Source organism: Seriola dumerili, unplaced genomic scaffold (assembly GCF_002260705.1).
Source record: "Seriola dumerili isolate Sdu_G_001 unplaced genomic scaffold, Sdu_1.0 BDQW01000309.1, whole genome shotgun sequence".
Taxonomy (NCBI): domain Eukaryota; kingdom Metazoa; phylum Chordata; class Actinopteri; order Carangiformes; family Carangidae; genus Seriola; species Seriola dumerili.
Window position 1 is genome coordinate 324637 of NW_019174564.1, and position 15628 is coordinate 340264.

The 15628-nt window shown below is 41.0% G+C and overlaps 2 protein-coding genes across 4 annotated transcripts; both read left to right on the forward strand.

Moving 5' to 3' along the window:
* Positions 1–559: 559 nt before the first annotated feature.
* plaa (phospholipase A2 activating protein) lies at positions 560–6225 on the forward strand. Its single transcript, XM_022758796.1, has 14 exons — positions 560–816; positions 1251–1444; positions 1570–1670; positions 1891–2011; positions 2407–2574; positions 2745–2880; positions 3100–3269; positions 3406–3557; positions 3635–3854; positions 4004–4069; positions 4149–4220; positions 4410–4517; positions 5222–5392; positions 5550–6225. The coding sequence occupies exons 1-14, from the start codon at positions 668–670 to the stop codon at positions 6116–6118; spliced, it is 2397 nt and encodes a 798-aa protein (XP_022614517.1). The 5' UTR covers positions 560–667; the 3' UTR covers positions 6119–6225.
* A 428-nt stretch (positions 6226–6653) lies between these two features.
* On the forward strand, positions 6654–13456 carry haus6 (HAUS augmin like complex subunit 6). 3 transcript variants are annotated; one of them, XM_022758803.1, is made up of 16 exons: positions 6654–7108; positions 7283–7378; positions 7469–7547; positions 7909–8041; positions 8230–8374; positions 9064–9126; positions 9206–9263; positions 9501–9674; positions 10141–10337; positions 10552–10681; positions 10911–11013; positions 11105–11168; positions 11662–11806; positions 11922–12020; positions 12204–12339; positions 12534–13456. In XM_022758803.1, exons 1-16 carry the CDS (start codon positions 6966–6968, stop codon positions 13262–13264), a joined length of 2496 nt encoding a protein of 831 aa, XP_022614524.1. In that variant the 5' UTR covers positions 6654–6965; the 3' UTR covers positions 13265–13456. The 3 variants fall into 3 exon arrangements, with proteins under 3 accessions (XP_022614524.1, XP_022614525.1, XP_022614526.1); XM_022758804.1 differs by having other exon boundaries at positions 11665–11806; XM_022758805.1 differs by lacking the exon at positions 6654–7108 and having other exon boundaries at positions 7321–7378; positions 7452–7547.
* Positions 13457–15628: the final 2172 nt, after the last annotated feature.

A 15628-nucleotide genomic window follows, 5' to 3' on the forward strand; every position in this document is an offset into this window, starting at 1 on the left:
TTATCTGACGTCTATCTCTGTTCATGAGGGTTCATGTAATAGTTCGTTGTGGACTACCATATGATTATTTAAGGTCCACAAAGAAACGCAATGTTTTAATACAGGTGATTGCTCCAGATTACCATTGCATTTAGAATATAAAAATAGTGACCTCTTTTGGTAGGACATTATGGATGCAGAGATTCTTGTTTGTTATCACTGTACTCGTTTTTTCACAAACATATTTTAGGCTTTTATTTTACTGTCAACATTCCCAGTTTCCTGTTGTATTCTGCCTGTTTGTGGTAGCTTCATGCAGTAGTTGTGGACAGGTGGGCGGTGGACCCGCTTGGAACGCAGTGCACCACCGCCATCTGAGAACCGTCTACTGCCACCCTGTGGGGGAAAATTGTAAATACAGGCGTCGGCAGTCTGTTTCTTTCCCTTCTGTGATTTTTTGTATTTCTGAATGTATTTCTGAATACACATTCTCGATTGTAATGATTTGAACTTACCACTGCCGATATTTGATTTTAACGTCATGAACGACTATATTATTTGAATGGTGAGGTTAATGATGTGAGTGACGTATTTCAACTTCCGCTAGCATTAGCGGCCGGTGTTTGTTGACAGCAACGCCGCTTAGCATTACACCACTGCGGTAGTTTCGTTGTGTTGACGGGGGGCAATGGCATCATCTAACTCATACAAACTCAGGTGCTCCATCCCGGGCCATGAAATGGACGTTAGAGGACTAACAGCTGCTGTTTTTCCAGAGGGAGCTTTCGTGTCTGTCTCAAGAGATCGAACCGGAAGAGTCTGGGTACCAAACTCAAGGTAGCTAGCATTAGCCTGCTACTGGTTCACTGATTGTGTTGTGTTACGATTTATGCTAGTTTATAAGAAACGCTGTGCTCACGAAAAGTGTTCTGATTAAGAAAAGTAGCGAACCAAATAACAAACCTCACTGAAGTTATTTACTATTTATAAAATCGTGTTAACATTGGTAGCTAAGTTAGCTAGTAAGCGCATTGCTAACGTGTACTTAAATTAGCTTTGTCATTCATTCAGCTGTAACTCAGTTTACACAGCGCAGATGTTGAGTAACTGCTGAAGTTCACCAGATGTAGAGTGGTTTATGTATTTTGTCTGGCATATAGTTACTGAGCCTTCTTACAATTATCAACCAGACAACAGTGTTGTACTTTTTCCGACACAAGTAACTCTGCTCACCTAAGGTGTCTTTGCTCTCTGTCCCCTCCCCTTGACAGCCCAGACAAAGGCTTCACAGAGATGCACTGTATGTCTGGCCACTCTAATTTTGTATCCTGTGTGTGCATCATTGCACCCAGTGAAACATATCCCCGAGGACTTATTGCCACAGGTGGGAATGATAATAACATTTGTGTTTTCACACTGGACCAACCACAGCCGCTATTGACTCTCAAGGGTCATAAAAATACAGGTAAGCTGTGGTCTACTATACACTCTGAGGACATAAACACACCTATAAGCATCTTAATTGCTCTTAACATCACATCATGCATGTAAACAGTTTGATTCAAGTTTTCTAACTTTTAATCCTCGCAGTTTGTAGTCTGTCATCTGGCAAGTTTGGGACACTTTTGAGCGGCTCCTGGGACACTACAGCCAAAGTCTGGCTGAATGAGAAATGCATGATGACCTTGCAGGTATGTTGATATATCTGTGATGGTAAATCTTACCCTGATCTTCTGCTAGTAGAGTTTTTCCATAAGATGCAGTTAATTGGGCTTTCTTTGGCACAGACTGTAGTTGACATTTGTACTTTCATGATAATCGATGTCATTTTCATCTATGCAACTGTAATAAGCAAATATATGATTAGGGAGTGTGACGGAGCATATTGGCTGCTTGTTAATTTCGATGCAGGGCCACTCTGCGGCAGTGTGGGCAGTGGTTATACTACCTGAACAAGGCCTCATGCTGTCCGGATCAGCAGATAAGACCATAAAGCTTTGGAAAGCTGGCCGATGTGAGACAACATTTACAGGTGAGTGTTTGCATTTGGTTAACATGAGTAAATATCATTTTTTGTCTTTGGTTTCTGGTTAGATCTGTGTGTGTTCAAAATTGTGACTGGCTGTTGATAGGTAGTATTGCTTAGAGTTTTTCAGGTTAACTTTTTAAGTAAGTAATCGTGTCAACTTTGCCTCTGTTTGCATATCTGGTTATTGTAAGCACTGCACCCTCAAACATTTTAATTGATTTAGCCAACAAACCTTGTGGAGTATGATGGGGAAACAACAGTTATGTCAGAGCAAAAAAATGAAAATGATAAATCACATCATTCTTTGGTAATAACTGGACATTATGTTAGCAAATCGGGTTAACTAGGTCAATTAGGTTAATCAGGTTAACACAGTCTTTTTTTCTCTTCCACTTTAGGTCATGAGGACTGTGTGAGGGGACTAGCGGTGATCAGCAACACTGAGTTCTTCTCCTGCAGCAATGACACCAGTATCAGAAGGTGGCTGGTGTCAGGCGAATGTGTGCAGGTCTACTACAGCCACACCAACTACATCTACAGCTTAGCTGTCTTCCCAAATTGCGAAGGTGTGTTCATTTTATATTAATAGTTAAAGGCTTATGAAAGATCCAAATGACAGACTTGTAATATGTATGTAACCAACCACTGGTGGTTGATTATTTCTTGAACCAGCATCCATCTGTTTTCCTGCTACTCCTAGCTCACCCTGACCACAGACTGATGTTTTTTTCATTAGATTTTGTAAGCACAGGAGAGGACAGGACTTTAAGGATATGGAGGAAGGGAGAGTGTGCTCAGACCATCCGCCTGCCTGCCCAGTCTGTCTGGTGCTGCTGTATTCTACCTAATGGAGATATAGCCGTTGGAGCCAGGTAACAAAAATGCATTTGGCATGCTTAGCCCATAATCATTTAGCTGATCATGTCCATTTTCCATTTGTCACAGCATAAATATTTAAACACCTTTTTCTATTACGACTGACATCAAATAGTTTTATGTTACAGCACATAACATGGTGTAGATTCTCAGGTAAACATTGGTATTGTAAGTAGTTTTGTGGCTAACTTTGGATGCTGACCGTCTGCCCACAGTGATGGCATTATCCGTGTTTTTACGGAAGCTGAGGACCGCATGGCCAGTGCAGAGGACCTACAGGCCTTCGAGGATGAGCTGTCCAAAACCACCATTGACCCAAAGACAGGCGACCTTGGAGACATCAAAATGGAGGATCTTCCTGGAAGGGAGCACCTTAACGAGCCTGGTAAGAAAATAGACATATAAAGATATGTGAAAAATTGCTGTGTCTGCTGTTACTGGTTCACACCTCTTTCTGTTTTATGATAAAGAGAAAGTACCGTTTCTCCATCACGATGGTTTTGTTTGGTTACTTCCTCCAGGAAATCGTGACGGACAGACACGGCTGATTAAAGATGGACAGAAGGTGGAGGCATATCAGTGGAGTGTCAGTGATGGCCGCTGGGTAAAGATCGGAGATGTGGTTGGAGGCTCAAATCAACAGACTTCGAAGAGTGTGATGTACGAAGGAAAGGTAAGGCCACAAGCTTAGTGATGACGGAAGGAACACTGCACAAGAGCAGTCATTAATGATTCCCGATCTCCCCTCAGGAATACGACTACGTCTTCACCATTGACGTGAATGAGGGCGGGCCATCCATGAAGCTGCCTTATAACGTGTCAGAGGACCCCTGGCTGACAGCGCACAACTTCCTGCAGAAGAATGACCTCAGCCCCATGTTCCTCGACCAGGTTGCCAATTTTATCATAGAGAACACCAAAGGTCATGTGGTGGGACCAGCCCAGCCAGCTGGTGGTGATCCATTCACTGGTGAGGCAAAGATATAGTTACCTGGGCTTGTTTTTCTACTTGTGTCTTGTGCTTTCTATACTGCACATTCTTTATATTTTCCTTTTCAGTATTTAAAGGTTATTGGACTAAATTATTCACAAGATTTTTTTTGCCTCTTTATCTGACAGGAGGAGCTCGGTATATCCCTGGGTCTTCTGATGATAGGCCAGGCTTTGGAGCTGATCCGTTCACAGGTAATATCTTTACAAAAAGGTTTTCCACGATCTTTACATCAGCAGAGGTTATATTCACAGCTGTGTTTTTATTACACAGGCTCTGGTCGCTACATCCCGGGGTCTGGTCCGAACACAAGTGCTCCTGTAGGCGTGGCGGATCCCTTCACAGGTGGGTTACGTACTGAAGGAACCAATGAATTTTGTACAACAAAAGACGAACAAGAACAGGCAACCCAATAGAAAAGACCAGTGTGAGTTGCATGCCTCCTATCTGAGGCACATGGCAGTTGTGATATGTTTTCAGATCTTTAATGGTGAGTGTTCGACTCATTGGATCACATTCCTCTCTACCTGGCAGGTGGAGGTGCCTACTCTTCAGCAGCCCTCAGACAGACGGCAACCAACATCTACTTCCCCAAGACTGATGGTGTAACTTTTGAGCAAGCCAACTCCACACAAATCATTGGTAAGCCATTTATAGGCTGATGATGCACAACTGAAGTCTACATAAAGCCATGCTGATTGAGTTGTAATGTAAAGTATCACCAAATCCATCTGTTGACCAAATTGTTATGTATTTTTATTTTACCAGCCAAGACAATAGAAACGTTTTCATTTGAAATCATGACGCATTCAAAAACACTTCTTCACACTTATGAAGCATGTCCATGTAGATTCTTCTCAGTCAAAATGAAGCATCTAAATCTCCACTGGACATATACATTTAAAGATGTGTTGTGCCACCTGACATAAGAACTATATCAGGACAGAATGACAGAACATCTTTAATAACTTTATTTATCAGTTTGGAGATCCTGGAGCCCTGCAAATCTTTTTCCCAGTTTTTACCATCAGTGATGGGTTCCTACATTAATATATTTTTTCTGCCATAGTTAGAACAGTGTAAGCTATGTCACATTAAAGATTTTTGTTTCTTTGTGCTCTTGTCACTGGTTTGCACCAATCAGGATTCATAGTATTTGGCCATCATATCTGATCCCACAACACCACATTCCTGATGAAGCAGATTAACTTTTTAAAAATGGATTTTAACTTTCCGAGGCTTTAAAAGTTGTGTTGATGAGGATATTGTACCTAAACACCTTTTGACTTGGTTCATTAAAGTTTCCTACCTGTGTCAGGGTAAGTGATTTGTTCTTTTCTCACCAGCCAAGCTGAAGGAGCTTAATGAAGGTGCCCCTCAGGAGCACAAGCTTTCTGGGGAAATTCTGGAAAGCCTTGAAGGGCTGCTGGTGTCTGTCTGTGGGCCAAACTCCTCTGAACATCCTCCAAACATCCAACAGATCAACCTACTCTGGAAGGCCTCCCACTGGCCTGAAGGTACAGCAACAGCTTTCTATCCCAATTTATGATAGTCTTTTATTCTTTTTCTGTTCATTGTTCATTGCTTTTAAGTTTCCTACAAAGTTATGAACAATGTTCTCTAGTAAATTACTGTTCACTAACCATACTACCCTTTGCTTTCCCTGGATTGTAGACATAGTGTTTCCTGTCCTGGACATTATGAGGCTGGCAGTGCGCCACCCGCAGGTTAACGAGAGCCTCTGTGGAGAGGCAGAGGGAGTCCAGCTGTGCAACCACCTGTTGAGCCTGATGAGGCCTGAGGGGCGTCCTGCCAATCAGATGTTGGCACTGCGGACTCTGTGTAACTGCTTTAGTGGCAGGCACGGCCGAGCCCTCCTCATGGCCCAGCGTGAAACGGTGCTGTCGCGTGCTGCTGACCTGGCCACCGTCTGCAATAAGAACATCCACATTGCCCTGGCCACTCTGGTGCTTAACTACGCTGGCTGCCTACACAGCCAACCCGATCTTGAGGCCAAGGCCCAGTGTCTCTCTGTGGCCAGTAGAGCTCTGGAGACGGTACAAGACAAGGAGGCTGTGTTTAGGCTGCTGGTGGCCTTGGGAACCACTGTGGCCTCAGACCAAACAGCCCAGGACCTGGCTCGCTCTTTGGGGGTCAACTCTCAGATTTCCAAGTATTCATCAGTGTCTGATCCATCTAAGGTGGGCGAGTGTTGCCAGCTGGTTTTAAAAGAACTACAATGATGCAAATGAATAGAAAAAAAGGGCACTTCTTTCATACTATTACTCTGTTCTGCTTAATCAGTTGTGGTGGAGACCTAAATAATTGTATGCTCTGCAATAAAAAAGGACAAATGAAATCTGCATAGTCTGTGTTTTTATTAATGCCACTCCATTCCAAAGTCCCTTTATGAATTTGTCAGGTATATGTAGGGTTAATGCTGTAACAATGATGCATACATGTGAATGAAATGTTAAAAGCACACTATGTGGGATAAATCTATGTCAAACCATTAACAAGTTTTATTATATAGCCAACTTTGTACCTACACAAGGTTGGCTGTCATGAGTTCTTGCATAAGAATTATACTAACAAGTAATATTTAGCATACAAGGCATATCACATATAAAACAACACCAAATATTAGAGGTAATTACCCAAAGTCCATAGCGTTACGACATTAGACATGGGGTTACAGTCATAGCCGTTACATTACCTTAGCGGAAGTACTTGTTAATAACATCCGGGTAACGTTGGAAAAAATTGGCGGTTTGTTTTTCGAGCTGTAGTGTTTCCTTGTTCCCGATAGGAAATATCTTTGAAATTTATTTTAACAAATGTTACCTCAGTCGTGACTACAACTGGGCCGACCCTTATAACACTAGTAACTGCTCCATGGCAGTATTTAATTTGATATTGGGTTGTTAAGTGTATGCTGACAAATTCAAAGTTCGAAAGCTAAGTTGGCTAACGCTACCAGTAAACTTTTTGGCTAGCAGCAAAGCTAGCTGGCTAGCTGTTTAATATTAGCCAGGCTGGCTTTTTGAATCAGCACCGGACACTCGCACAGCTTCTACCTATCTCGGAATAATGGCGAACCCGGTATTGTTGCAGAAAAATAATGGAAAATATCTGTGGTTTTCTCTTCTCGGACTCGGATTTCGAACAGACACTGCAATGTCGTCTATCGCCGGCAAAACCAACATTAACGTTAAACACATCAACCTGGGACCGTGAGTCTGTTTTCATTGTTAACATTAACAGATTTAGACCAACAGATATTAGTCAATTTATCAAGGCTTGTGCTGTTACTGTTAATGTACTGTTACTTTCACTTTAAATGACATTGAAGTAATCATTCACTATATCTTCTGCCATGATTCTAAGTGTTATGTAATTGCCAACAGGAATATGTTTGATAGACCAAACAAAGATGCTTTCTACATAGTAACCAATTTCCTGTTGGAGAAACTCAATCCTACACGATATCATGAAGCATACAGGTAAATTTAGACTTAAGCATCTATTGCCACTCCTATAGAAACGCGTGTAAAATTCACTGTCATAAAAATGAAGCCTTTGTTTTTGTTTAGGCATTGCTGGCCTGTTTTAAACCACAAAGCAGATGCTGAGTTCCGCAAAGTTACCTGCGCTTGGCTGCGAGAAATAATGGTAAGAATTTGAGACTGTTTCACTATTCTTTTCAGAGTGCATTTCCCAGATTATGTACTTCAGTTATCTTTTTAAAAATGGGTAATTGTGTCCAACTCCTCTTAATTTGCTGATTCATTCCTTTTGGCTTTCCTTTCATCCTTATCAGCTCCTCAGTCTCCCATTCTCCGCACATGCTTCCCATAAAGATTTGTATTTATACAACATAAAAGTGACAAATCTACATCCATGTAAATAGCAATGTCCTTGGTTTGAATCTGGTGGGATCCTTTAGTTGCACATCACCCCTTTCTCTCCACACATTTCCTGCCTGCTATACTAAATAACTTATTGACAGTCATGTGTTTTTAACTTTGTGTAGGATGAAACTGCAAATGCGGGATCCAAAGTGGTTGCTTCCTTGTTCCTCTCCCCTGGAGGCCCCAAGTTTATCAGCTTGATGCTTAATTTGGCCAGTCATGTCATGCTGCAAGAAATGAAGACATTCACCACAGGTCAGTCTAGATAAGAAATCTCTTGTTTCTTTGCTACCAGCAAAAAAAGTATTCACAATCTGGACGCAATACTAAAGTGTAGAATGGCTCCACAAAGGCCAGACTTTCTTTCATCCCATTTAATTGAATTTGTCATGGAGTTGGGATGCAAAAGATGAGAAATTAATCTTGAATATTATCATTGTCAGATGACAGCTGGGTGCCTGAGGCTGCAGCGATGCCCACTTCTTCTGTGGACATGGCAGTGAAAAGACTCAACCTGATCAGTAAAAGGTTTTTGAAAACTGCAGTGGATCAAGATCGTTTTCTCCAGGAGTACCAGAGACAAGCCCAGTAAGTCCAGGGCAGTCCAGTTGGACAGAGCTGGTTGTTGTTTGTTATAATAGTTTGCTCCAATAAATTAAGGTAGTTACTTTAAAGGTAACACTTCAATGAGTGCAGATGTTTTTGTCATCCCTTTTTATGCTCCGTTAAGACTACTTAACATGTTGAAAATGTGAACACTGTTGAATATTGCTTATTCAATAGTTTCCAGACTTAGTTAACTGTATGGCCTGTTACTTTTAGTATGTGGACATTGTATTTCTATTATTTCTATTGCTTGTTATTCTATTCATGTGTGGTTTTGTTGCATGTCTTTTACCTTATAATTATTTTCTACTACTGCAATTAACTTTCACCAAAGATATTTCACTTTAACTGTAAGTCGTATTAAATACACTACTCTTGATGTTGCATGTGATTGGCTGTTTGTTTCAAGCCCCACCTGTTTGTATGGACAAAGTGGTAAACCCAAGGTTAACAAGGCTAATTGGTGACTGCTGGAAGGTGTTTGCAATCAGTGTAATTAAAACCATGTGCCCAAACACCAACATTATGTTCTTGAGGTTTGCATTTTAAGCATGTATTTGCTGTGGAGGAGTTTGTTTTATGGTACTTTGCTTTGCTCATGGAAGTTAGATTCCAATACTGTTGGTCATTTCTTGTTTAAGATGTTTTCTGTTGTTTTTCCTCTCTTGAAGGCTTCTGGTGAAGTCTGTGAAGGATATTGGAGAAGAGGGTACCAAGTATGACGAGCTTCTCAAGTATGTATGATTTGTTTTTCTCTGTCCTTCTGACATATGTTCCTTGGCAGATTGAACAAAACGGATTATCTACTTTTAGGCGTCACAACAGTGATTCTGCACAGGAGGCAGCTCTTCCAGCTGAGAAGACCAAAAAGGTATCAAATTTATTTGCAAAAAAAAAACTTACTATAAAACACAAGACATAATTTGTACTCTCTGTGTGTTAGTCATACATTGTAAGAGCGCTGACCACAAGCTTCCTGCTGTTCCAAATTGCTTCATATTATTGCCATGATGGGGAATTCAATTTTAAAATCAAGATGAGTTTTAGAAAGATGTTCTGAGCTGATATCTCTGTTGAAAGAATTACAAGTGTACTTTGTTGTTCAAAGGTGCGCTCCTTGTGGTCAGCCATTGATGAAATGCTGTCGACAACCAAAGAGGAGCAAAATTCAGTGGAAAGTGTTTTGAAAGGGGATGTAGACCAATACATCCTGGATGGGACCGATCGAGTCCTCAAAATTCCCCAGAGTCTGCTGGAGAGAATTGAGCAGCTCCCACATCAGGTGAGAGTGAAGATAATGGTTTAATTCATTCTTTTCACTTGTGTCTGTTAACTTCTATACACAACATATTAGATTCTTTATTTGATTCTTCAGTCTATAGTTATGTTTGGATGCACAATATTTTCATCTAACCCTCAAATGCTGTCATATCTTCACCTATGTCTAATTTGTCACTGTTTGTGCTGTGTCACATTGTATTAATAAGGAAGAGAAGAGAAATTCTATCTGATCTTGAAATTTGTAATCGGAGTACATCTCATTTTGGCCTAAATTGTGACGGAAATTCTATAAATGCGTGATATAATCCTATCTATACACAAGCAATAAAAAGATGAGGTATAAGTAGTGTGGCAACGGGGGATACACAACAGCCATTTTCAGGCTAAGCATAGATGCACTGCAGTGTGAATCCATAAATCACATCGAGTCTCACAGTAGGCTGTTTTTGTGTATGAATGCCTTCCAGTTGAGCTCAGGGAACGTGTATGAGGTCGGCCAGCTAAACCTCCTGTGTGTGTTGGAGCTGGCAAACCACACGCTGCAGATCCTCAGGGAGGAGCGTTGTCGGCTGTCTCATGCCCCAAAGCCCCAGCTCAGTCCTCGGGACCTGCAGGTGAAATGTCAGCAGATGGCCCGTGTGCTGCAGGACCTCCAACTCATCAGGTATACATTAACCCACACTCATTTGATAGAAAATACTTTTTTTTTTTTTTTTTTTTTTTTTTTTTTTTTTTGAGGTTAGAGCTATTTGTGGTTTGGAAATTTTGTTGGTAAATGGAACATTGGTTATCATGGGGAAGAATTACCTCAAGAATATCTGCTGATTTAAAGTTCATCTTGAGTATCAGTGTATTCCTGTACTTTTTTCCCTCCTCAGACAGAAGATTTCCAAGGAAGAAATTCCTAAGGTCAGAAGTACCATCGGGGAGTTGGAGGCTGAGTGGGACAGGAAGTGGATAGATACCCTCAAAGTCACACCCCTAGTCTCTTTTCTGAATGAAGATCCTGTGAGTGGTCCTTGGAACTACTTCAATCCTTGGAACTAGTTGCTTTAGGCAAAGTACATAGTACAAATGTGAGGCTGCTAAATTAGCATGCTTTATATAGGGACAAATACTGTGTCTGTTGGTGGAGGTCATAAGCCTCACCACATTACCAAAATGTTTTCACTGTGTAGTTTCAAAGCTTGATTTTTTTTTTTTTTTTTTTTTTTTTTTTTTATATAAATCTTTTTAGGCTCTTGGCTTCCTCTCACCAATGGCTCCACTGTCATTTGAGCCGGCGGTCGGAGCCAACTACAGAAGTAGTGTCTTCTCCCAGTATCCCGCTAAACTTCTTGGTAAGCAGAATCACATTTTGCAGTCTGTACATTAAGTTGGGTTGTAACTTATTTGTTAATTGTACTCAAATAATTGTATACAATTTTTCAGAGGAGAAGCTGAAAGAGAGTGAATCACACAAAGGTGTCAACCCAAGTAATTCTAACCTGAAAAGGTAACGTAATCTATCATTGGACAGCTAGTAAGGGAAATGTGAGTGTAATGAAGACATTTTCGTAGTGTATTTGAAGTGTTGTGTTTGGTGTATGCCTTGTGTTGGGAGGCAGATACCTGGACAGTCCTGAGCAGTGCTCTGTCCATCACTAGTCCTCCCTATAGCATCCATGCTCTCTGATGACCGCGGCGAATTGAGGGAAATCGCCATGGACAGATACGGAGCAGACACTATTTATTTCTGCATAACTTTTTAATTATGCAAAAGTTATGTAGAAAAATAAAATGAGTTTTTGAATACAGATTTTAGAGCAGAGGGGAAGGAAAATACCAACCTCATTGACTGATTATGAAATGCTGACATCTACAGAAGACATGCAATAGATTTGTTTGTCATTTAATAAATTGTGAACTGTAAAGGACAATAGGTAAAGCACAAAATATGTACATGTATTTACTTGCATAAAAATAATTCAGCTTTTGTGTCTTTGAAGCAGCTCTTGCCCTGCAGCAGCTGAGAGGACTCAAAGTCCCATTGTCACCACTGAAGCATCATCGCGAGCGAATACTTCTCTCGACTGGCTTTTCGACACTCCTCCTTCCCCTCCTCTGAGGGCTACACCTGTGCTGCCACCTGAGGCTAGTCTTATTTTTCAGCTAACCTCTGTTTTGAGTTAAACTCCTGTTTATTGGATTCACCTTCTAAATTTGTGTGCACCAGATCTTCAGATAACAAATCTGTGCTTGTTTTTAGGCCAGTGTGAAGAAGATGACAAGTGTTCAGCCGAAGGTGGCTCCCATGAGGACCAAGACTCAGATACTAGACATGGAGTGTGATAACCTTGCTGATCAGGTATAGCAATTACTCTCATTCATGGAAACATCAAAGGCTGTGATACAGGAGCTAGCATTTTTTAATTGGTATCTCTGTTTCTAAGTCTGGAATAAGGGTGGGGAATGACCATGAGATGCATAGACAAGTGCCAGGATTCTAGAGACTCAATCCAGACTAAAGTGTGTGTGGTGTGTGTGTTAGTTTGCAGATGCTGTAACTACAACCAGCCCCACAGAAGGTACGGTCAAAGGTGTGGACCTGGAGGGTCTTCTCAGCACTCTTCATGGAGATCCCTTCTCTACTCGAAAGCAACTGCCACGTACCCCTGAAAGCCTCAGTAAGTCATGAGCTGTTGTATTTACCTCATGTCCATACATTTGGTAAATTCTGTACAAATACATCAAGCAGGAAAAAAGCACGAAGGCTGTTTATTGAGAATTTTATGATTGTGGGGTGTGTTCCTCTTTGTTTACACATGACATCACTTCTTGTAGTGAGTAAAATGACTTTCTTTTTTGTTTCCTCAACAAGTTATGGATGTGAAAAGCTCATGGCGGAAAGCAATGGAGGAGGACAAAGCAGAGAAAATCAGACGGTCAGCAAAGTTTAATGACAGCATAAAGGGGCGACTTGCTTCCCCTGAGAAGCCTCACGATGTGTTGCTGAGCTCTGATGTTCCCTCCCAGAGTGTCTCCTGCAGTATCACTTCTCCTGTCACAAACCACAGTAGCCCCCCTGTCTGCCAGCAGAGGGTCTTACTGAAGTCCTCTCTGTTGTGGGACACCTTCAACACTGAAGCCCTCGACAGCCCGAGTGGCACAGGGAGCAGTGCCGTCCAGTTCAGTCTTGACCAAGAAACTCTCCCTGAAATGCCAAGCTGTGACAGTCTGCTGAGCCTTGACGATGAGGCAGTGGATATGAAGAGTGAGGAGGAGGATGAGCTCCTCATCCCCTCCCTGAAGACTGAAGCAAAACATTCGCCACTAACTATGGCTTGTCATCGGGGTCTAATCCAGAAGGCGTGTGCTGACGGTTCCTTCATCGAAAGCAGAAAGAGGACACCAGAGTTCCTTGGGTCAGGTCACATGGTTTCTGGTTTGGACAGAGACTGGCTCATGGAGCCTGTAAAGTCAGTGGAATCCTCAGACAAGGTCTTCTCACTGGACCTAGACACACTGGAGACACCCTCACCCCCAAAGAAGCAGGAGTACAGCCTCCCAACACTGATCACATTCTCCCCGATAGATGACATGAAGTGTTAATTGCATTCATATCAAAATCACTTTTCAGCCTTTGTCTTAAACTGTCTGCCTTGGTTTTAATAGATGTGTAATGTTACAAATATTTGTTCAAACAACTGTACATAGCTGTGAAATAACTTAACTGTCATATACTAATTTAGTTTTCTGTGCATGAGTTTATTGGTTTTAATTTAAAATAGTGATATGAACTGCTTGAATAAAATTGTAAAAAAACAAAAAAAAAAACAATTTTTTTCACTAACTTGACAGTGTGGGACAGCATCATGGATCTCTGACTGAGCAGTTTCAAAACAGTTTATTGCTTATTCATTTGCAAGATCTGCTTGTCTATTAACATAATGGATAGCAGCAGTGTTTTTGAGTGAAATTAAAACATTTACATTGCACTATTGGCACGTATTTGTACCATGCAGGATGCTAAAATGTTTTTTTTCTAAGTATGTGACCACAGGAGGAACCGAGCAAGTCAGGTTGATGGAAGTAGCGGAATTTCCTGAATGTTGGGAGGCAAAAGTATGTATGTGAGAGGGAGAGTCATACATAGTTTAATATACATGTCACTTTGTCTTATCAAAGTGATAATAAAAAGGTTGACTATAATTATTAAAATAAAATGGCTATAAGAAGCTTACAGATCATCCAAACGTTTGTTCTCCTTGTGCATATTTTGGTTTAATTTCCATTTGGAATCAATTTTCTCTTTTCCTACAATTGTGCCTGAATTTGTGAATCTGCTTTTGCTGATTGTCATCCACAAACCTACATGCATTTGAATTGCTAAAGCTAAAGGATTACCGCAGTGATATAGATAATAATGGTATGATTGGAAACTGAAACATTTATATTGTTGGTGGATCAAAGGATGAAGCTCTCAGTTGACAATACTATTAATACTGATGTACCTGCTGCAGGGATTAATCACAGAAAACAGCATAATGTTCAGCAAGTGTTAATGACCTGTATTTGAGTGTTAATGGACACAGAAGCTCAACACCTAAGGATGAAACCATGATCTTTTTTTTTTCCCCCATTGCCCTGTACAAGGTGATTTTTCTCTATAATCTTCAATCATTCCAAGGTGACTCAGCTACAGAGATAAAAGCTTTTTTCTCAACCCTGTCTGTGAGTCCTGCTTCAGACCAGAGCAAAACCAAATCACCTGAGCACTTTGACTGTTTAACATACAGAAATCAGGTTCCTAATAATAACTGGCCTTTTCAGCAGTGATGTGCCTAAAGATTTCTATTGTACTCTGTGGCCACTTGTGATGTCCTCAGTTTACCAGTTTGTTGAAACAGGCAAGTGGTTGTAGAAGGTTGTAGGTTGTTTTTGTTTTTTTTTACTTTAACACCAAACCAAACCCAAACAAGTGAACAAGAGGCTAGGTGTGTTTATACTGTAAGTTTTTTTTTTTTTCAAAATACCACAGTAAAAACTTAACACTAATACCTTCATATGAAATGAAAAGCAACACAAATTAAATTACAATATTTTACAATATTTATTTCTGCATAATACATGAAAGATTATACAATTGTTAAAGGTTTATCTTACATCAATGACATGGTACAACTGTGTTTACATCCATGTGCTATATAAAATGTGACAAAGTCTTTCTTGACTGTCTTGACTTCTGTACACAGGGAGGCAGATGATGAGTTTCCTGCGTGTCTGTGTGTGTGTGAAGAGAATCCCAAACCCACCAGCACAGAAGAAGCAGAAAGTGAAAACTTCCTCTGTGTGGGAAGGCAGGACGCTCCTCACCCTCTGGATTGGTGGCTGGAGGGTTGGTTCTTGACTCACTGGCTCTGCAGATACTGTTTGTTGACTGGCAGTGAGTATGGTGCTGACAATGGTTCAGTGAACCCCTTTGGTGCTGCAAGAAATATCATCAACAAATTACTGTTAACTTTAGCTCATCACCACTTTATGTGACTTGTTACCTTTCTAGTCTCACTGAGGGGATTACTTACTGAGCCTACTGAGACAAGGGCCACCACTTCACCAGCTGGTCCTGTGGTCATCCATCCTTCTGTCTGGTCTGGAAGTCGGGTCTCGGTCTTGGGGGAAGTGCTCCAGCCTCCACTGCTCCACCTGTAACAACTGAAAGAAACATCATCTTTGATGGTCAGTGCACTACAATAATTGCAAATGGTGGATTCAAGAGTACAAAAAATAGACCACAGAGAATGAATAACCTATGACATATTCTTACCACAAGTGGTTCTTGGGATCAGGGTTGGAACTGGACTGCAGGGATCTTGATCTCGTTCAGTCATCTATACCGGAGTAAAAACAAGTTAAAAAATACAACAAAGTTAGTAAAAAGAATAATCTATGTGATATTAATGTTGTCATTAACTT